At 34.0% G+C, this 22300-nt stretch overlaps 2 protein-coding genes across 4 annotated transcripts in view; one reads left to right on the top strand and one right to left on the bottom strand.

Moving 5' to 3' along the window:
- Window positions 1-22300, top strand: part of CEP85L (centrosomal protein 85 like) — a 132322-nt gene that overhangs the window by 52856 nt on the left and 57166 nt on the right. The gene's annotated exons all lie outside the window — the stretch shown is intronic.
- PLN (phospholamban) lies at window positions 915-11750 on the bottom strand. Of its 2 annotated transcripts, XM_045842818.1 has the most exons (3): window positions 11617-11723; window positions 5568-5629; window positions 915-2516 (listed from the first exon to the last, which is right to left on the bottom strand). In XM_045842818.1, exon 3 carries the CDS (start codon window positions 2420-2422, stop codon window positions 2264-2266), a length of 159 nt encoding a protein of 52 aa, XP_045698774.1. In that variant the 5' UTR covers window positions 2423-2516; window positions 5568-5629; window positions 11617-11723; the 3' UTR covers window positions 915-2263. The 2 variants fall into 2 exon arrangements, with proteins under 2 accessions (XP_045698774.1, XP_045698773.1); XM_045842817.1 differs by lacking the exon at window positions 5568-5629 and having other exon boundaries at window positions 11617-11750.

Here is a 22300-nt window from a genome sequence, read left to right as displayed (position 1 = left end):
CCCTCACTTCTTCACATATCAGTGAACCTCCTCCCCTCTCCAGTACTTCTCAGGCATTCAGAAAAATTTAAAAAATAACGTTCTCTTATCATGTTCTGCTAACAGCACTTGTGTTACAAACCGAGGTCAATATTGACTTTTCAAATTCTTTTAGTAACCATCTTTTAACAGATCATATAGTAAATTAAATGTTCCTACCCCTTTAATAATTGCTATATTAGTAATATGTATTGAAGTTAAAATTATTGGATGATACAATATAGGTGTAAACCATTTTAGACTTCATTTTCAACTGAGTCCATTTAAATTACCAAATTTTGGTTGAATATATTTTCTATCACCAATTTTTACTTCTGATGTTTATGAGGTTTGGGGCGATATTTTTAAATGACTAGAGGAGACATTGAAAATGTGTTCCACGAGAAAATAATTGTAGATTAGCTTTCCTGGGTGTATAATTTAGTGTAGTAGAGTGGTCTATCAAATGTGAGGGGGGGCCCAAAAAGAAAAGGTGTAATTGTCTTCTGGAGGGTGGGCCCCTTGTAACACAGGCTTCCCCTGCTAGGTGAGCAGTCCAGGAACCCATCTGTATCAGTGTACCAGCTGGTGGTGTTTTGAGAGGCAGCATTCACCTTCAATGAATTTTTTTTTGAAGACTTTCAATGCATTTGTCCATTTCATGATGGGTGATTTATGAGTGTACCTGCCCATACCACGCTGAATGTTCAGCAGTTTTTGACCAAGAACAGCATGACCCCTGTGCCCTACACTCCCTATTCACCCAATCTCACCCCTGAGCAACTTTTTTGTGTTTTCCGGATGCCTGGATGAAGAAAGTCCTCAAAGGGAAATGTTTTGCTGATGTGAAAGAGGTCAAACAAACAAACAAAACAGCAGAACACTAAAAGGCAAAATTAAAAATTGACGAGTTCAAATTTAATTTTCTCCCTTTTCTATATATATCCCTTGAAAATCCAACTCAGCCTATTGGCTCCATTTCTGAGAAGTGGAAAAATGTCTGCATAGGCGTAGTGCATCAAATGGAGAGTACTTTGAAGGTGAATGAAGTTTAAACATGTAAGAATAACTACACAATTTTTTATAAATAAATTCCAGAGTTTTGGGGGTTCCCCCTTGTGTTTACTATCTGGTTGATGAGATTAAGGAAAAGAGCTCTATCCTGTCATATACAGTAGTAAGACAAAAAATTCATTTCAAAATATAATCAATGAATAAGTTAATTTGGAGAGAGAATTTGAAATTTTACTTTTAATGCTGGAAATACTGTTCTTTCCTCCTCTTCTTGAGGCATTGAGTATGACACTAGAATAGAAGACAACCTATCAAATCTAAAGTCGTAAGATTTCATGATTGCAAAGATACAGTATGGCCAATTATGTATTCTAGCTCAGATAATCAACTACAGTGCCGTAAATTAAAGTTAGATTCTATTCTATTAGCATATTCATAGTTATGGCTAATTACATTGTCAGCAGGTAAAGTAACCAACATTTCTTCTCTATTGAGCAATCATACTGTCCTATGGGAGGGAGATGGTTATCTACATGTACTAGAATCCTGTAATTCTTTGAAAAAAGTAATTATGAGAAGTTATTTATGTAAGAATATAGCCTTACTTTTTCCTACTTGATTCTCATAAACTTCAAAAAATGTTAGGGTAAGTATAGAAAGAGAATGCAATTTCTATTTTAGAATGGAGGTTACGATAGTTACTACTACAAAGATGTCTGTAAAATAATAATAAAGATAACATGAGGAATCAGTGGGCTTATTTCAAATAATGACACTTGAATGATTATTTTGGTACTTGTGAAGACCTGAAAAATACTTAATAAACATCAAAGAGGCTTTTACAGTACAATATAAATTATATTTACTGCCAATAGTGAAGCTAATGCTTTATATATGACGTGAACTTATTAGCAGTACAGTTTCAAAACTAAACTCCTAGTTCATCCTCAGAAAAGATTTGGGATTGAAACTTACAAGCTCTGTTGCAGAAACCCAACAGTTACATTGGACACACTATTTATAGTTGTTTTAAAGTTAATTTTGAAAATAGAGCCCTTTTCACGGTTACAAGATCCAGCAGGTGAATACATTCGCTAATAACTTCTTCTGAATCTTGACCTTTTCACAAAACTTCTTTTACGTAGGGAGTGGTCTGTTTTTCCCTCTCCATGGGATGACACCTGTTAAGCTGATGGTGATCAGTTGCAACACTGGAGGTTGCAGCAGAGCTTCAGAGAAGCATCACGATGATGCAGATCAACAAGAGACATATTAAGATGAGACAGAAGTTGATAAACAGGTTCTGGAGATTTTGGCGTGCTTGTTGAGGCACTTCAATTGTTGAAGCTCTTCTTATAGCAGAGCGAGTGAGGTATTGGACCTTCTCCATGACTCTGGAAGGCAAGGAAGTCTGAAGTTTTACAGGATCAAGAAGAAGGGAAAAAGTGGACAGCCAAACGTGAGGTCACTTTCTTCGAGGTGGTCTGCAATGTAAAAACAGTAAATGGATTAGGATCATAGTGCCACCTAGTCTCTGAACGGGTAAAATACAATTTTATACTCATCTTCCTCAACATTATTTGGATTTATGACTTTTAATATCTCTGTAGTCTATATTTGTGTGCACACACAGGTGTTTGCTTGTCTGTCTGCCTCTCTTTTTTGTTTTTATTATTTTTGTTGTTGTTGAGGGTCACTACGACGTCTTATTTGTCTTGTGTTTGCAGTGTAGTAACTTCAGTCTTTGCCTCCTCTCAAAATGACTAGAATATAGTTTGGTTTATGGTGTACCTTGTGCTGGGCTATTGCCTTGGACAAAGTTCTTAATATATAGTTTTATTAAGATTACTTCTCTGTGAGCATAATTGTTGTGAACATTAATGTATTAACAGCCCTAGAGCAAGTCTCATAAAAAGAAATGCATGATGTAAATTATTGTTCGGCTGTTGATTTTAGTCCAAAATAAAATAGTTAAATGAGAAATGTTTCACCAGTACTATAGATTCAGATGTTTGTCATTCCTTTTTATGATTTTATAGCTTTGTAGAATATGCTGTCAAGCAACATTTAACAAGACTTGGAATTAAGCCCCGAAGACTGCCAGGATCGGAAGTCAGTGATAAAGTCATCTTTATCTCACTATCTACCACAGACAGTTCCTATTTACAAATGACATGTTCTTATAGGCAGTGGTTTCCATTGGCTTTCTTTCAGAGTTCCCACAAGCTGTTCTACCCAATTAATTAATTAATTAATTGTTGCCTAATTATTTGTGCTAATTAATAAACCAAAATAAAACTTAAAAAGCAATACTTCATTATAGAAAAAATAGATATATTAAAATTAACTGTATATTAAATATATAGAGTTAATACTAGTAAGATTTGGGGATGTTTTGTTGGCAATTGGGATACTTCTATATAAATTTTGAAATAAGGAAAGTTAGATATGGAATACAAAATAACCATAATTAGCTGCCTAGAGATCGTGGCTGTTAACATTTGTTGATATGTCATTGTTAGTGAAGATATTACTGCCTTACCCCAGCTGCCAGATTTAATTTCCTTTCATGTCTGTGCATCCCATGAAAACCCAACTCAGCCTGTCAGCTCCATTTCTGACAGAGACTAGTGATGGAGTGAGAAGAAAGAACTGAAAGAATGGGAAAGGGGAAGAGGTGGATCAGGCCTGATCAGTGAGAACTTCCATTTTTACAAGGAAACCATGTGGTACATGGTAGTTGGATTCCGTAGCTCTAGTACTTCAACTTGGCTCTGTTATGTATGACTTGGATTGTGTACCAGACTGTAGTTTCATCTGTCTGGGCAGTCTGGTCTGCTTCATAGTGTTGGTCTGTAGTAAGGAGATCCCAGCAGCCAATATATGTCACACACTTTGCTCCCAGAAAGAGCTGGTGACAACCTGTGTATATTCTCTAGCACAGTGATTTTCAACCTTTTCCTCTTATGGCACACATAAACTAATTACTAAAATTCTGTGGCACACCAGAAATATGTTATGTCTTTTGCTGATCTGACAACTGACTAAAAAACAATAGGTATAATTTTTGTTTATTCATACCTGGTGGCTATTGTTGTGTTGGCTGTTTTCTTTCTTTTTTTTTTTTAATTTCATAATCTAAGGGAAAAGAGTCAGTGTCCCAGACTAAATAGTCAGATATTGCATGTTTTAAAAATTTTTTGTGGCCCACTGGTTGAAAATCACTGTTCTAGCATGTATATATATACACACATAAATATATATATAATCACCCAAAATCTGTTTGATATACATACATACATACATATATATGTATACATATACATATCAGTGACTATAGCATTTTAAACTTGGTATGTGTTTAATTATTTTTGTTTGGTTTCCTCAGATAAAATAGAGAGGTTTTCTTTTGTTCTTTAAGAACATGGATCATTTAAGACAGAGTCCTGGGGATTTCTAAAACTGAGGTTAGGACCATGCATAATGTACGAGCAGAGTGAGTGGGCAGTTCTACCAGTGGTCACGTGTCGATCTCCCTGAGAGCAGGGCAGAGAAGAACAGTCGCCAGACAGGATTTGAAACAGACCACTACCACCAAGGAGGAACATGGCCTTCCTATACTGCATACCAACACACATACATTTATACTTTCTATGGACAGTTTAATAAGGAATGGGAATTGAACAAGCTTAACAAAAGAAAGTGTATCACTTAAGTTGTTTCTGGTTATATTTGCTTATAGTTGATAGAGTAAATTTATACCATTGGGTAATTCTGGGGAAGATTTCCTTTTTTCTTTTATATATTAGACTGGTTGCTTTATATAAGGATATATAACATGACAGTTAAGAAAAGACCATTTTAAGCATTGACCATTTTTCATATGAACTCAAATTTTTGTGCAGTTTTGGGATTTAAATGGTTTAAAAGGTCTGAATTGAAAAATTATTTTGAGGCAGAACATGGAAAAGGAGGAAGCTGACCAGTTATTCATCATGAAGCATTGTGTATACAAGAGTCATTCTCTACTCTGACACTGATGAGTGGTGTGTCAGTCACATGAAACATGTCAGCTTCCATAAATACTTCATTCCTTTTATGATTCTGTCTCTTGCACATGTTGTTCTGGCTCTGTCTGGAACCTTTCCTCCCACCCCAACCTTTGATTTTTGCCTGGCAAATTTTATTTTATCTTTAAGGCCCAGTTTAAATAATCACTTCCTAATAAAGCCTTTCATTACCCTTTAAGGTAGAATTGATTCAGCTCTGCTGGTTTTCAGTAAGGCATTAGTGTTACCCACACCAGGATAGTTATCTGGCTGTGCTGTCATTTTGATTTAAATGTTTGTGTCCTCAACTAGACTTCTAGTTCGTGAGTAAAAGGAACCACGTGTTTATTTTCTATTCTGGTACTTGGTGCATAATTGATACTATTTGAGTAAATCAATGAGGTGAATGAAAAGTTTTTATGATATACTTTATTATTTTTAGAAAATTGATAATGATCAATGATAGTGATATGATTAATAGATTACCAGTTAGAGTAACAGAATTTGATAGTTGACCACATTCTCCAATATTCTTTTCAAGTCTCCTCCTATTACAGATGAGGAAAATGGAGGTTTAGAGCATTTCCATTAGAGGATTACAGTTGAGGTAAATTGTTAATGTAAACACTAAGCCTGAAGTAGGCTTTGTACAAATGGGTGTTTGAGGTTTGTGAAATGCACAGTGGTATATTTAGGGCAAAAAGTAGTGCCCTAAAGAGCTGAGCTCTCTACTGATCAAAGTACAAGGCATACCCTTTAAAGATGATCTCATATTATTTCAACGGCTAGCCATTGTTGAAAAAGGATAGTTTGTTCTTAGAAGCAAATTGAGTATAAAGGAGACAGCCAGAGATCGTGGTTTGTTTCTTGTCAAACTTAGAAATGTTATAATTCTAAAGTGATTTGTAGTTACTTTATAATCTTATTCTAAAACCAAAAACAAATCTGCTTTACATTTTACATGCTGAAGTGTTAGCTGTATGCATTCGACTTGTTGCGTCCAATTTATTTTACGTGGTACAGTCTGAAGTGTGTTGAGTCCTGATTCTGCTGAACTTCCAAATACTGTATGATAATAAGGCAAAGTTTATTCATACAACATGAGGCTTCCTATTATATGTTGAGAATTGAAAAGCTGTGCATGGAAACAACACAGTCCTGTGTTTGGAGTTTTCTGTGACCTTTACTACATCATAATGACATGGTTGTTAGGTATTTATCATTCTTTTCTCTGTGATCATAACCATGCTGAGTCTGCTCCCAACCCCATTTTCTTAGAGCCAAGCTGTTAATAGAGCATTATTTGGCAGAGGGCCTAGAAAAATAGTTTTATTTTCATTTTATCTGACTTTTTACAGCATTTTTTAAGGATAATCAGAAATAGATTGTGTTGGGATGTTCTGAATTTGCATCTGACTTAAAGAACCATGGAGATTGAAATTAACCCTTACTCTGCTCCCTTTTACAGAATGACAGTATATGCAAATTAGGTGTTTGGGACAAGAAGAGTGAGGACATTTTTTAAATTATTCATTTCCACCCTGGCTGGCGTAGCTCAGTGGATTGAGCGAGGGCTGTCGCAGGTTCAATTCCCAGTCAGGGTACATGCCTGGGTTGCAGGCCATGACCCCCAGCAACCTCACATTGATGTTTCTCTCTCTCTCTCTCTGTCTCCCTCCCTTCCCTCTCTAAAAAAATAAATAAAATATTTAAAAAATTATTCATTTCCTAAGCCCTAGAATTAGAATATTAAAAACATGGAAGATGCTTTGACAGGAGTTTGGTTGTAGAAATGCCAGATCCCTGTCTCTTGAGTCACACGTAAGAGACAGAAAAGTGTCCATAGAACATCTTGTGTGTCTGTGAGATCTATAATTATTGTAATTTTTGGAGGAATGGGAGGGATAACTAACTCTTTGCTGCTCTTTGTAGGATTTATAAAGCCTTTGGTTTACTTTTGCTTTTTTTCTGAAAGAGGTGAAATTGGGAAGTAAATGCAGTAAGGTTTAAGGTAGCATTCTGTTTCTGAAGTGGAAGAAGAGAGACCACAGGCAGCTCTGATCCTTCAAGTGTGTACCATGTCAGGTAACAGTTTGAGTCAGAGGTACTATCTCAGCTTCTGCAGGAGTCCTCACTTTGTCTGCAATTAGTCATTTTCCAGTGTGACAGTAGGTGTGGCAGTCTTGTGCAAAAGGAACCTTGGTGCACTTTGGAAAACATTTGGTGGTCTGCTTTATGACTTGCTGGACAGTCGATTCAGTAACCATGTTGTATATGCTGAGCAGTCATCCCCACTTACAACTTATCTAGAACTTCCATCCTTTGCAGAACTTTCTGGACTTCAGTTTTTTGGGGCACTTCCTCTGCTGGAATGATAAATTCCTGAGATTTTTAAATCTTTATTTGTGCGATTAAGAATTTTGCTTTCCTTTTATTTTTGTATGCTTTTTTAAAAAATAATGTTTTATTTATTGATTTTAGAAAAAAGGAAGGGGAGAGAGAAACATCTATTTTTGTTGTTCCACTTATTTATGCATTTATTGGTTGATTCTTCTGTGTGTCCTGACTGGTGATCAAACCCATGCTTATTTATTTTAGTTAATGTGGGGTATTTTGCTAGTAAATTCAAGTAATAAACGTTCAAGATTACAGTCTGACATACTTTTTAGAATTTTTTTCCATTTAATTGGTTCACAAAATTAGAATTTTTTTTATAGGTTTGAATTTACAGGAGTTGTCTGTATGAGGATTATTTTGGGAATTTATTTTTTCCTACTATTTATTGTCATTTTTGCAGGTACTCCAGAAATGATTGTGTATGCATTTATTTTTTATTTGTTATTAAATCATAGTAGTTCATCATTAGATTTATCATCATTTTGTTAACATCCAAAAGTTACTTTGTTAGAATTATTTCTCTTTTGAGATTATCTAATGCATAACCTGGAATTTCTCATTCAAGTTTTATGTGACAGTCACATTGCAGAGCATTTTTTGGTCCACGCTGGCTTTTTGAAAGACTCTTCAAGCTGCTTCTACCTGGCTATGAAAAGAATTTTGTAGTTATAAAAATCAACATATTCCTAGCACTTAAATTGACTCCATAATGAAATGTTTCCATTGCTTTCAAGCTCTGCCTTGAGGAAACTTTATTAAATAAACAACAGTGTAGATAGATTTTTCTTTTTGAAATTGGCACATTGCTATTTTGTCTGTAGGCATGTCTTCATTATGTTAAAATTAATTTATTTGCAATTAAAATATTCTCTTTAGTAGTTGAGACTTTAGATCCTTATTTTGGGAAAGATCATGTGGGGAAGGGAGTGTAGGTGAACTTCAAGGAAAAATGAATACCAATTACATATACTCTCAATAATGAGTGTGAATTTCTTTCTTTTTTTTTTTTTGAGACCTGAAGGTGGAGTGCATTTTAAAAAGCACTAGAGGTCCTCAGTTGACTACAAGTGTACTTGTACACTGGTAGAGGTGGAACTGTGTACTCAGGTCTCATTTTCATGTGTTTGGTAATAAATGTGTCAGAATTATGTAGGGTAAGAACACTGATGTAGTATGTCTAGAAATGTTCAAAGAGACTACATGTTTTCTGATTTCGGTCACTGTAACATAGGATTATTTTTCTGCTTTTCAAACCTTTCGGTTTACTCCTTTGGTAGTATGATCAGCAATGTGTTAATGCATAGTTTAGATACAGGTTAGTGACTTCCATAGCGTAAATGACAAAACAAGATTTCTCTGTTTAAGCACCTCAAAATATATGGGGTTAGATATTTTAAATGATAGAATGTGAGGTCAGAAATAAAGATTTAATGTAGAATTAGAATAAAGTATAAAAGTATGGTTTTATGAAAAGTTTTGAGAGGTTAACCTGGAATTTAGGTTATCAAGTCTAAATAGATTAAAGGTATGAGTACTTTAGCAATGAAATTAAATAAAAGAAAAATTTAATTTGACTTATTGTTAGTTTTTAAAGTCTGTGTAATTGAGTTTTGCCTTCCAAGGTGTATTACTTAATAACTAAAGTCATCTATCACTTTCTCATGGCTTTGAAGATGATCAGGATAATATTATATAGGTTATTAAGGATACAATGTCTTATGAATAAATTAACTTTAAATAAATAGAGTGGTTTTATATTAAGATATAAGTTTGTATCCTCTAACTTTGCTTTTTAGAATACCATTAACATTATTTGAGGACCTTTAATTTATTTTGCTCTTCCAATGTCTTGATTTATTTTTAAGCCACGTTGACTTGTGGGTAGGATGTGCATGTGGTTTAAAGTCAGAAGACCTTGGCTCCTGCTGAGGCTCCACCATTTCCTAGCTCTGTGACCTTGGGCAGTTCAGCTTTTCATATCTGTTTCCTGAATTGTAAAATTCTACAGATGTAGGATTAAACAAATAGGGAACTAAGAGATCAAATGAAATATTTGTATATACCAGTGCTTTTAGAAAACTGTTCAAGAATAAAGAAGGAAGTTTTAATTAAATATTTATTTCTAGGATTGGTAATAAATACACAATCTTACTTAGGTAATATAATCTTTACAGTTAATGTTTACTTAAAATTTTAATATATTATTACACAACTTATATAATACATAATACATTTAATAAAATAAAAAATTTATTTAAAAAATTCTCTTATCTATAAATATATTCTCTCTAATTAGTGAGATTAAGAAACAATATGTAAAAATATGTAACCAAATGTAATTTTTTCTGGAATTTTTTTTCTTTTATGTTCATTAAAATACTACTAAACTAATATTTAGAACTTGAGTTTTAGGAGATGATGTGACTTCTTTTAATAAAGCAAAGTACTCTAGCTCTTTCAAGGGTTTTTAAACATCTTTCCCAGTTCTTCCTTTTATTGCATCTCACACTTTATTTAGCACTTAATTTTAGACCACACAGCTTTAGAAACACAATACTTAAATTTTACCTTGTGATAAAGATGAACTAGTTGTAATGTTCATCTTGGACACTTCAGCATAATATTTGAAACTTGAACAAGTCACTGTTAATCTGGACATACTATCTGAGGATAACTCAATAGCAGGATTTATACTCTTAGAAATTGTCAATTTTTTGGAACAATATGTGATGTGGAGACATTCTGATACTATGAAAGCTCAGAACATCTCATTTGAAATGTGAGACACTAATTTGGTATTTGAGCAAAAATGAATATATATACATATAAAAACTTCACTGATGACTTCTGTGTCATATCAAATGAAAAACATTATATGAATATAAAGATATTGAGGGCAGTTAGGGTGCCTCAGTGATAGACAAACATTAGAGGTTTTTTGCATGCTTTTAAGGAAAGCTGTTTAGGGATATGCAGAGTAAAGCAAGAGTTAAAATTTGTTATAGAAACTTAGAATTCTAGAGGTAAATTTTATTTTGACATGCATATGAAAGTAACAATAAAATTGATGTATTATTCTTTATGTTATTCTTTATCTCATTTACTTTAAGAATAAAGACACATTTCATATATTAAATTGAGAATTATAACATCAAGGGTAGAGTGAATAGAATTCAAACAAGTTTTAAGATTTATTGTGGCATTATTGTTCCTAGAATTTCTTTCATTTTTTCCATTTTTCTTTTCCCCCCTTGTAAATGCATGGGAGGAAGCTGAGGAACACTGGGGCATAGTAATTTGATAAAAGTATGTTTATTAATAGGCAGAACAAGCACCCATTTTATCATATTCACTCAAATGAGATATTTAGGAATGTTTTGCTATCAAAATAATTTCTGTTTTTAAAGTGCTGCATTACTACTCTGTAACTTCAGAAGGGATTTTGCATGCATTTTTGAGAAGTATTTTAAAATTTACAAACTTGTTATTAATGATATAGTACTGAATTTAATATAAGTAACTCATTTTATTAAAAGCTTGGATTTTTTAGCAGTATTAAGTTGACTGTGTAGAGAGGAAAAAACGTTCAAAAGCGCTTTAAAATAGTTTATATCATATATTTTTAAAACCCAGTTTATTAATATTTCCTGTGAGGAATTATAATGATAATACTGAAATAGTCACATCAATAATGTGCATGTTGTACAGTCACACAACTGTTCGTGTTATTTGAGATGTAAGTAGATAGCCCGCTCCTACCTGTTCCTCAGCAGAGTAACAAATAACAAAACGAAGCCATTGTCTTGCATGGAAAACTCAGATCAACACTCCCACCAAATATAGCAACATAATTGAAAGGTATTTTAATTGGCAGAAATTCACTTTTGAAAAGCAAAATAAAAGTGTAAGTCAAATTAAAATGACAAACCAATAACCAGGATCAATGGTGAATGTAACCCTTATCATTTGAAAGTTATTCTTACTGTCACTGAATGGCTGAGCATTTACTTAGAAATTAAGCTTTTTGTCATATCAGCTTTGAACTGAAGTTTGCAATATACGATTCTGTTTTGAAAAGTGCAGTAAATATGAATTACAGAAAGTAAGAATTACCAAATCAGTGAAATCTATTTCTTACCTTCACTGTTGTGCTGATCACAATATATAGAGAATTTTGAATAGTGTGAAGTCTTATCGGCGTTCAGCTGGAAAGTTTTCTCTGTTACCAGATTTATGGGAACAATTGAAGTAGGTGGAGGAGAAAAAGTGTTCTAGGGAGGACTTATGATGTCACACAGGAATTCTGAAGTTATGATTGGTTAGCATAGTCTTATCACACCCAAACATTTTAGAATGTCATTTATCTTACTTTAGGTGTAGAAAGGTCATTAACACTTTGTGCCTCATTTTATGTTTTTAATTTTAAAAAGTATGTGATAGATAAATAAAAAAAAGTTTGGGATAGTAGAAAGCTCTTTTTAAAGACGCATGTGTCTTTGGGCTTAGAAATGACTATATACTGATAATGATAATGTTGAAGAACTAAACTAGTTGTAGTAATAGGAGTTTTAATAGTAAGAATAATAATACTGGCTTTAGCCAAACAGCAGTTATTGAATTGCTGTTGCTGCTGTTGCTGTAATCCTGCAACTTCATAACGCTAACTTCTAACAAGATAATAATTAAACATTTTCACAGAAACAAATTTTACAGCTTTTTCTGTTTTATTTTGCTTTGTTTCCTATGTGTGAGATATCCAGGCTAAAAACTGACTTTGGTTTAAAAAATTAGCTTTTCTTATGTTTAAAGTAATAACTAATAACTGTGTTTAATACTTTTGTGTTTTCTTCAATTAGGGCTTTAACAGTATATTTATTTTCTGGGAGAGCTATGTGTTAATATTTAATATTTTCATTCTTACAGCAGAGTGAACTCAGACTGCTTTCTTATGGGACTAAAATGTGTTGGAGCAGCTGCTATGTGTCCTTAAATGGAGATGATTTTGGCTTCTTCCAAAGAAAGATAAACTCATTCTCTAGAGCAAATGTCTCATTATGTAAAGAATCAACTAAAACTAACAGGAAAATAGTATTTCCGCAGAGATCTTCTATGAACATTGCTAAGGGAAAATTTATAACTTGCAAGTAAAACCCAGTATTTAAAAGTATTGTCTGAATAATGTCTGACATTTGCTCAGTGCTCTGCAAGCATTTTTTTCTTTCAGTTCTTTCATAGTAAGAATCTGTTTTCATCTCCATTGCCAGTGATGACTGAAATACAAAACCTAGGTTTGAAATACAAGCATAAAGTGATTTACATTTATGTGTCAAAGATGATGTATCTGTTGAGAGACTGAATATTCAGATCTGGATGTTTAGTTATAATTCAATGACAGATTGGCATGTTTGGAAGGAAAAATCACAATTTGAATGTAGACTTCATAGAGTAGCATGCATCAACTAAGAAATTTTGATAGTAATAGATAAATTACTGAAAAGTTTTATTTTTAGAAAGTCTACTTTTTAAATTTGCCTACATATTTATTTGAAAATGAAGTTTAGGGAATGGATCACTGTAGTATAAGCACCTTCAGTTCTAAGAAAGAGAATTAGTAATACTAGTAATATTTAGTTGGCTAAACCTAAAAACTACTACGCCCTGAATAAAATATGCCATAGATATTTCACATGTTGCTGTGCTCTCTTTAAAGGCATACACAGGTGTGCGCACACAAGCTCACACACATCTTAGAAGGATGCTAATTGTGCGTGTGTCAGAATTGGTAAATGGAGATAAAATGTACTTTCCAGATTTGTACAAGGCTGGGAAATTTCTGTGTTTACGCTTTTTGGTTAGCTGTGGCTCCTTATTAGTAGCAGTAGTAGTCTAAATGGAATTCTGGGAAGGACTACATTTTAGTTTTAGCCAGAATCAGCCTAAACAGAAAGTATTTTAGTAAATAGGAGCATTTGGTAAGCTAGAGTATAATCAGTCTAGTATTCCTCAAAAACTCCACAGCTAGGGGCTGGAAATTGTTTTTAGAGGTGCTTTGTCAGAATATTCATTTGGAGTCAAACTGTATAACTAGAATCCATTTTTGGTCACCTGACCATAGGCAGCTTCCCTAAGCTGCCTTGTCTGTAGAATTGGTTTGTTGTGAGGGTTTAAATGAGGTGAATTGTGTGTAGTGACTGTTAAGAGACTGTGCAACACAGTGTCTATTTACTGTCAGTACTTTTTTCTTTTAGAAGAGGATTCTTAACCTGTAGTCCATGGGTAGAGTTCAGTGGTCTTTAAACTTGGATAGGAAAGATTACATCTTTATTTTTACTAAACTCTGAATGAGATTTAGTACTTATTCAGTCTGACCATAAATCACAAACTGCAGAAGTGTCAGCAGTACATTTGATGTCACTGTAGCAATCTCAGATAATTTCATATGTTATAGTTTTTGCAGAGAGCTTGAAATACTGTTTATATTCATCACTGTTTTGAAATTGCCATAATTTGATCTGCTTGTAGATACTGTAATTTAATGTATTAAAGAAGCACAAGTATTAAAAATTTGTTTTTTAAAAGCAACTATTTCAGTGTAATTTCCTTTCTAGTCCTGTGCATCTTATTTTTTAGAACAGTTCTAAATTTATAGAATTATTGCAAATGTAGTGCAGAGGGTCTCTGAGTACCCCACACACCATTCCCCCATTGTTAACATCCTCTGTTTGTGTGGTCCGTTTGTCGCAAGAGTTGCACCAAAATAGATTATTTTAGCAAATACCCAAACTTCATTCAGATCTCCTCAGTTTTCTGGAGTATCCTTTTTTCTTTTCCAGGATTTTTTCTAGGATACCAGATTGCATTCAGTAGTCATGTCTCCATTGGTCCCATTGGTTGTGACAATTTCTCAAGACTTTTCTTTTGATGACCCCGAACAGTTTGAAGAGTGCTGCTGAGATACTTTATAGAATGTTCCCAAACTTGTATTTGTCTGATGCTTTCCTCCTGTTTAGACTGGTTAAAGTGTTTTTTTGAGATAAAGGCCAGAGCAATAAGTGCCATATTCATTACATACCAGTGTACATGGTGTCAGCATGACTTATCACTGTCACTGTTAAACCTTCATCACCTGGCTGCCTTGTAATGTCTGTCGGGTTTCTCCGTTGTAAAGCTCCTCCCCCACAACCCCTTCCTTCCAGCGCTCTCCAGAAGACAGTCACTATGCACAGCCTACACTTACACATCACTACCATTAGAGTGGAATGTCTCTAAAAATTATTTGGAATTCTATGTATTTTATGTATTCATAAACATCCTGAGAACAGATCAGTAGGCCTTAGCAGTCTGCCACAAAAGCCCATGGCAGGAAAAGTTAAGAATTCCTGTGTTAGAGGATGTTTCTGTAGTTGTAAGGGGCAGGCCTTTTTGGAAAGAGAAGGACTGAGTTCTCAAACAGGCTAAAATCTGGACCTCTTACTTTGCTTTTTTAGGCCCTGTCTTTCTAGCTTCATCTCTTATCACATTCCTTTGCATTCTGGGCTCTAGCCCCGTACAGCTGCCAGTGACGCTCTGAATAGGCTATTGTTCTATTTTAAGCCTCCCTACTTTTTTGTAGGAATGTCCTTACCAACCTTTCTGCTCAACAAAGTGCTGTGTTGGTTTGTTTCTGCTGTGCAGCTCTCCCTGCCTTCTGTCAGATAATTTTGCATGCACCTCCACTATCTGTCTCCTTTTATTGCATTTTAAGTGTATGTACCTAAAATAGACTGCAGGCTCCCTGAGAGCTCATCCAATAACTCATATTTATGCTGCAATTTATTCCTTATAGTACTATTACCTAGTGTAGAACCTAGCTCTTAGTAATTATTTTTTTAAAAGATTTTATTTATTTATTTATTTGTTTTTAGAGAGAGGGGAAGGTTGGCTCATAGTACTTCTTAAATACTGACTGAATGAATGATTGCATGGGAGAACCAGAAAAGGTTACAGGGTTGGTAGTGAATGATCCTGCAGAAATAAGTGTTAGGGACAGTTATAAAATCCTTCCCAATTTTAAGCTAACTGTAGTATAGGAAGAGGATGGGGGATTGGGGTAAGAGTAGAATAACTGAGAAAATAACTTTTTTCTTGTCATTTAAAAATGTTTAAATATATTTGGAGGGTGAGAGGGAAAGAATGACAAAAAAATGTGTGAAGGCAAGCCAAACCATAAGCCCACATCCCTAAACTAATTAATATTTTGGGCATTTTAATATGACTATGTATTAAAATTATAATATAAATTTTAATGAGATTGTTTTTAGCATGAATGTGTCATAATTTATCAAATTAGTCTCTTATTAGATAGGTGATTTATAATTTTTGCCATTATAAGTCATATCAAATAACACTGAACATCTGTATAAATAAATTTTTATCTCCTTTTGTCTTTTTTTAGTCTGTTGGTTAAGTTGTTACAAATAAATGTTAGTTTATTCAAAGATGATCAAGCTCTTAAATGAATTTGATTTGCATTTGAATTCCAGTTTAATAATTTCGAAAGTTTTGGTAGTTAAGTGATAGTATTTCCTTTTATATCGATAAAATTCTTTGAGAAAATTATCTAGGAATACGATTTTTCTTGGTGAGGATTAGACTGAAATTGGCAAACATGCAGAGGGTTGTGACTGTGTCACCCTAGCAACTAAAGGAGTCACCCTTTTTGGTTTAGATCACGTGGCCTTTGAACTGTGCTCCTGCACAAAGGATGGGAGAGATATCTTTAGCTTAATTTAGGTCTGAGCTTTTATATAAAGACTTTGATTATAACATTTAAATCCTTGATTGCCTGAGGTGAGACCCTCTAAAACATAATAGCTTTTGCCCTTCAGTTACACACTTAGCCCTCTTTAAGTTTATATAAAATGAATGCAACTAATCCTTTATATTTTCAGTATAGATGCGTGCTTGAGAAGGTTACATAAAATGGATTTTGATATGTGGAATTCATGTTTACCATATCGAGCAAGAGATGTAAATTGTCTTAGTGGAAAAGATTAATAAGCTTAATTTCCGAATGTATAGACATTGTAACTTTTTATCAGCAGTTTAATGTACTGAGAGTTGTATACTGTTTTTGAGATATCACAGTGAATCTGCACTGTATCTTTAACCCATCTCCAAATTAAATCTTTATAAAGCATAGCAAAAGGATTTGAACATATCTGCAGTTTTCATTTGCCTTTCAGTTGGTCAGAGGTTGGTGGTAAGTGGGTTCCAAGACGAGCCCTAGCATTAGGATGAAGAATGTTCTGGCATAGTTGTTTATTAGGCTTCTCTGTTAATACACTCATTCTTGTAGGTTTATTGCTTAGTTGGGTCCATGGGTATCTGAAGAGTTCATTTTTGATTCCAACATTAATATGTCGATTTTGAAATACCTAACTTGAAAAAAAAATCTAATAATTCAGTATTTGGATAATTATGAATCTGTGTAACCAGAAAGTGCTGGAGGCTTCACACCTCCAAAATGGGGCCTAGTATGGCCACCAATGACTGTCTTTCAAATTCATCTCTAAAATGCAAGCTAAAATTAGATTAGTTATGTAGATTACTCAGATTTGCTGGGTCTGGAAGAAATGAGCTAGACCTTAAAGCAGGGATGTCAAACTCATTTTCACCGGGGGCCACAGCAGCCTCTCAGTTGCCTTCAAAGGGCTGAATGTAATTTTAGAACTGTGTAAATGTAACTACTTAACAGTTAAGCGAGAGTTTGGTGCTGCCACCAGGTAGAAACCAGGTGCTGGGCTGGATAAAACAAGGTGGAGGGCTGGATTTGGCCCGCGGGCCTTGTGTTTGCCTCCTCCACCTTAAAGGCTGGAAAACAAATTTTATTCATATGTAAGTTTGTAGGCTGTTCTTTGTAGACTGTTCTATAATCTTTAAAGTATATACATAGTTTTACTATATATATCATGCTCTGAAAAATAATAATGGAGATTTTAAGTAATGATAATTCAGAACATGGTAGCCTTTTGTACGTAGTTAACTTTTAGACTGCTGAGTATTTAGCAAAGATTGTCAGGTTCCGTGTTGAGTACCAGGGACTACAAGAGTATGGCCTGGCTTACCGTGATACAGACTGGACTGGGAAAAGGACCACTGTCATGGTTACTGTCACAATACTCTAATTCTGATACCGCTTGTGCTCTTGGAAATATTTTTGAATTTTTTGAAGGCTGAAAAATATACTTGAGGGACTGTAGTTAGTCGTCTTCTTTTTGTTAATTGTGTGCTATGGGCCAGGTGATAAACTTGGCTCCCAGGAGTTAAAAAAATACCCAACATTTCTGGTCCGTAAACATTTTAGAAAAATTTGTGAAGGGATGTTAAATTGAACAATAATCTGCTTGCTCCTATTTTACGTTCTCACTCCATAGAGGGCTGTCTAAACTCCTCAACAATTTTACCATAAGAAGCTTTCCCATAGTTGACTCTTGAAACATTTTTTAAGCCCTATTTTAAATATGTAGAAGAAGAAAACATTTAATGGCTCATAACTGCACTGTCGGGAGAGGGAAAAAAAGTGGTATACTTTCTTGGTGAGCAAAGTCAGATCATCCCAACTGACATGAGGTGCTGTAAAAGCCTACTCCCCTCTCCCTACAAGATGTCATCATGAATAATTCCTCTTGTATCCTTTTAGAGAAACCCTCCCATACATTTTTAAACAATGTGGGCAGTTTTTTAGTCCTAAAACATACTTATTTTATATTTTTCTCTTATGTCTTGATAGTTAAATTTGATGAAAGGCTTGACAAAACATTTTGGCAATCTGCTTTTAAAAATAAAAAAAATATGTTAGCAGTTATAGTACAGCTTTGTTTTAGTAAAATCTGGTTCTCTAGTCTGGTACATTTGTTATCCATAACCTTGGGCAAGATCCCAAATAGACCCACATTACAAACTTCCCTTTATTTCCATTTCATACAATATCCCTTTTATGAATTGTCAATTATACCCTTAATTCTTTCCAGTCTATTTGCCAATAAAAGCCATCAGGTTTACTAATTAAAATTAACAAATTAAGTTCATTAAATTCTATGGTTAATATATTTTACTTTTAGTTTTTAAGAGGTAAAGTTTACAGTCTTTTTATAAGTAAAATTGATAATTAAATTTGAAGACTTAAGCTTCTTTTTTTCCTTAATTTCTAATTGATTTGATTTTCAATCGTGGATAATGCCATTTTCGCCTTGTGCACTGTGACAGTGGTAAGACTGTATTCCATGCAGGGGTCATTCCTTTATTGGCATTAAAAAACACACAGCGGTGCTAACACAGATTAGACATGAACCACATTGATTTTTGAGAGGGAAAATGTTCCTCCAAAAAAAGTTAAATTAATAGTAATTAGTTGCTTAGCATGGTGGAAAGCAGTAGTACCTTTAGGGTTCTTTTTACTTTCATGCACATGTGTTTTAAAGACATAAAAATTAGTATATATTCCTTTCATCATTTTCTTTTTATCATTTGTTTCTAGGGTCTTTTACCATCAAGGTAACTTGATATATTTGCATTGTTATTTCAGTGGAGCATATTAAGATGGTGAGGATAGCTTTATAGTTAGTAATAAAGACAGAAGGATATAATGATGCCATTAAAAATATAAAATACATTTCAAGAGTCAAGATATACACTTGGGCTTTAAATAGGTCACTCTGAGGACCAGGTTGCTGATAGAATTTTTTAAAATAAGATTTTTGTCTTTATTTTGTTAGAGAAAATATGCAGTAATATACTTCATAAGTAATTACATGGACTTAGTTAATATATAGATTTTATTAAATGTATAGTTAGAAATAATAATGTGTAAGTAATAATGTAGTATGTAAGATAGATTTTATTTATGCACAGTTCTTTTAGTAATCATATAATCCATGTCTTTTCCTTCTCTTGGTGAATAAAAGCTCTTTAAATTCTATATAATTTGTAGTTTATTTTTATCTTAATTATTTAGCTTTATGAATTTATCTTTGGGTGAGGCATTATGATTCGTTTACCAAAAAGCTCTTCTGAGTATCTCTTCAGATAGACTATTCCAGGAAACAGAGGAAGATTTGCTATGTTATTTGACACACTGTGAGTGATGAGCTAAGGAACAAAGGCAAATGAAAGGGAGATAACAAACTTGAAGAATTGCAGAGGTTGTATTCCAGTTAAGTGTGGTAGCACTAGATTATCTAAATTTAACAGTATGTCCAGGACAAAGCCAAGGAATTTTGAGCTATTTTCAGCTGCAAATAGTAAGCTTATTTTAGAAGCATGTTTGACCATTAAGTGACATATTTTGGCAACTTTCCATATCATCTGGGTCTCATCTTGGTAGCATGTATTTGGGATTGCTGTAGGTGCCCACTCTTTACAATAAAAGGTGATTGTATGTTATGGGTCCATAAATCTGGATGGTTCTGGTCTCCATGCAGGGAGTTAGGATTCTTCTTCCACTGGTAAACTACTGTTTTCTTCTCTAAACCCCCATTGTCAAATTGTGTGTTAGGTACTTTTAGTTAAAACATCTAAATGAGGAATTTTCTTCCATCCCTGAGTTTGGTAACTACCAAATAAGTATGAACATTGTATACTTACAAAAAGTGTCCTAGTCCCACCTGTACAGATTTTGAAATGTTCGTTACTTGGGTGATATACCCTTTTACTACCATACTTTAAATTAGCTCACACAGTTACATGCCTTTGTAATTATCTTTTAGATTTCATAAAGCTATGTTGTTATTGAAAAGCTATAAATATAAATTGTTTATTTATAAGTTTAAGCTGGCATGTTCTCTTTTATTACTTATATAGGCTATAGTCAAGTAGAAAAATGATCAACTACTTGAAATTCTAAGTAAAAGAGACAACAACAGTAATTTTCTGTTTTATTGATATGTGAATTTTGAAATTGTTTTTTCTAGAAATATTCAAATATCTCCTGAGTGTCTTATTCAACTTCTAACAAAACAATATCTGTGTTTTCTGGAGTGTTGTCAAAATGTCTATTTTACCACCACTATATAACTGCCACAAAATGGTATGCTTCTACTGACCAGTTATGATTTTATTGAACAGAAATTTCTAATTGTTTTCTCACTACTTGGGATAAAAATGTTTTACTAATGGGTCATAGGGTAGAGAGTATCTGAATATAAACTACTTTTCTCTTTTTCATATTATCAAACAAGATTGTTCTCTCTTTTAGTAGAAGCCTTCTTTGTTTTCCTCGAATATTGACAAGTCTTAAAAACCAGCTGAAGGTTGTTATAGGGGAGAAAAAATAAAGAACAGACAAATTTATTAACATGTATATCTCGTGTACATGTGGAAGGTACCCAGGGAAAAAGCAGGGACTCAGACATGGCTTTAGAACTCAGTATGGGAAGAGGGGCAGGGAGGATGTGGGCCTCTAAGGGGAGAATAAATGACATGTAGGAAAGAGGAAAGGCCCCTTAGGATAGGAGATATGATAGCCTGTGAGAGAGTTTGACTGGGTGTGGTGTCTGCTTCTAGTCTCCTCCACTGTGATTAAGAGTCAGTCCTCCCTTATTGATGAAACTCCCAGGGAGTGCATCATTTATGACAATTGAGTTCCTTTTGGAGGATCTTCAGGCAGATGAATGAAGTTCAGAAAAGTCTCTACCTGCATTTTCTATTTTGTTTTTCAGTGCTTACAGCACAAAATGCTATGTCAGAGCAGCGTATTTTGGAGTGGCATATCCTGGACTTCCATAATCGTATTTTGGCATGCCATATTCTGCTACCCTTCATTATCAACTCTGTTCTAGCATTCTTGGTGTACAGTATTTACTTATCCAGTTTCAGTTATTTGCAGACACAGGATAGCACCAAAGTGATAAAGAGATGCAAAGTTATAGCCAGGACAGTCGTCATATCATCTACAGCAGGGGTGTCAAACTCATTTTCATTGGGGGCCACAGCAGACTTGCGGTTGCCTTAAAAGTGCCAAATGTAATTTTAGGGTCGTATACATGTAACTACTCCTTAACAGTTAAGCAAGAGCTTGGTGCTGCCACCAGGTAGAAACAAGGTGCTGGGCGGGATAAAACAAAGTGGAGAGCGGGATTCGGCCCACGGGCCTTGTGTTTGCCACGTGTGATCTACAGTGTACCTTTGAATACTTAAGTATTCTGTCCTGGCAGACAAGGCCTTCATTTCCCCTCAGTCCTATTTTAAAGTAGAGAGAAGAATAAAGTGTAGATATCCTTGTGGTTATCATATATTTTGTTTTTTGTCGAGAGTCTATCTTATTAGTCTTAAGTATAACAATGACTCCATTCTATTTAGTAATGCATATATCCTTGTAACCACGACTCAGGTCAAGACATAAAAAGTTCCCAGGATACAGCAGATGTAGCTTGTGCCTCTTCTGTGTCAGTATAACAACACCCCACAGCCCACCCATTTCTACTATTGACCTTAAATCATCATTGAGTATGTATGGTTCTGAGTCTGGATTCTTTTGCTTAACATAATGCCTCTAAATCTCAACCATGTTGTTGAATATAAAAATTCTATTTTGTTGCTGTGCAGTATTGTTTTATACATATACCACAATTAATTACCCATTCCTTTGTTTATACATATTTGGGTTCTTTCAAGTTTATTATGACAAGTTCTTTTTGTTTCTAGTGTTGTTAAATGGGATGTATATAAATATTTACCTATAATTTAGCTTGTTTTTACCTTGTAGAAAAAACAATTTTACTGAAATGTTACTTACAAAGTATACTTTTAAATAGGATTATTGAGATATAATTTACATACAATAA

This window comes from Phyllostomus hastatus, unplaced genomic scaffold, assembly GCF_019186645.2.
Source record: "Phyllostomus hastatus isolate PE091 unplaced genomic scaffold, TTU_PhHast_1.1 phas_contig_40, whole genome shotgun sequence".
NCBI classification, from domain to species: domain Eukaryota; kingdom Metazoa; phylum Chordata; class Mammalia; order Chiroptera; family Phyllostomidae; genus Phyllostomus; species Phyllostomus hastatus.
The sequence above is the reverse complement of the archived record's forward strand: the minus strand, read 5'-3'. Positions and strand labels throughout refer to the sequence as shown.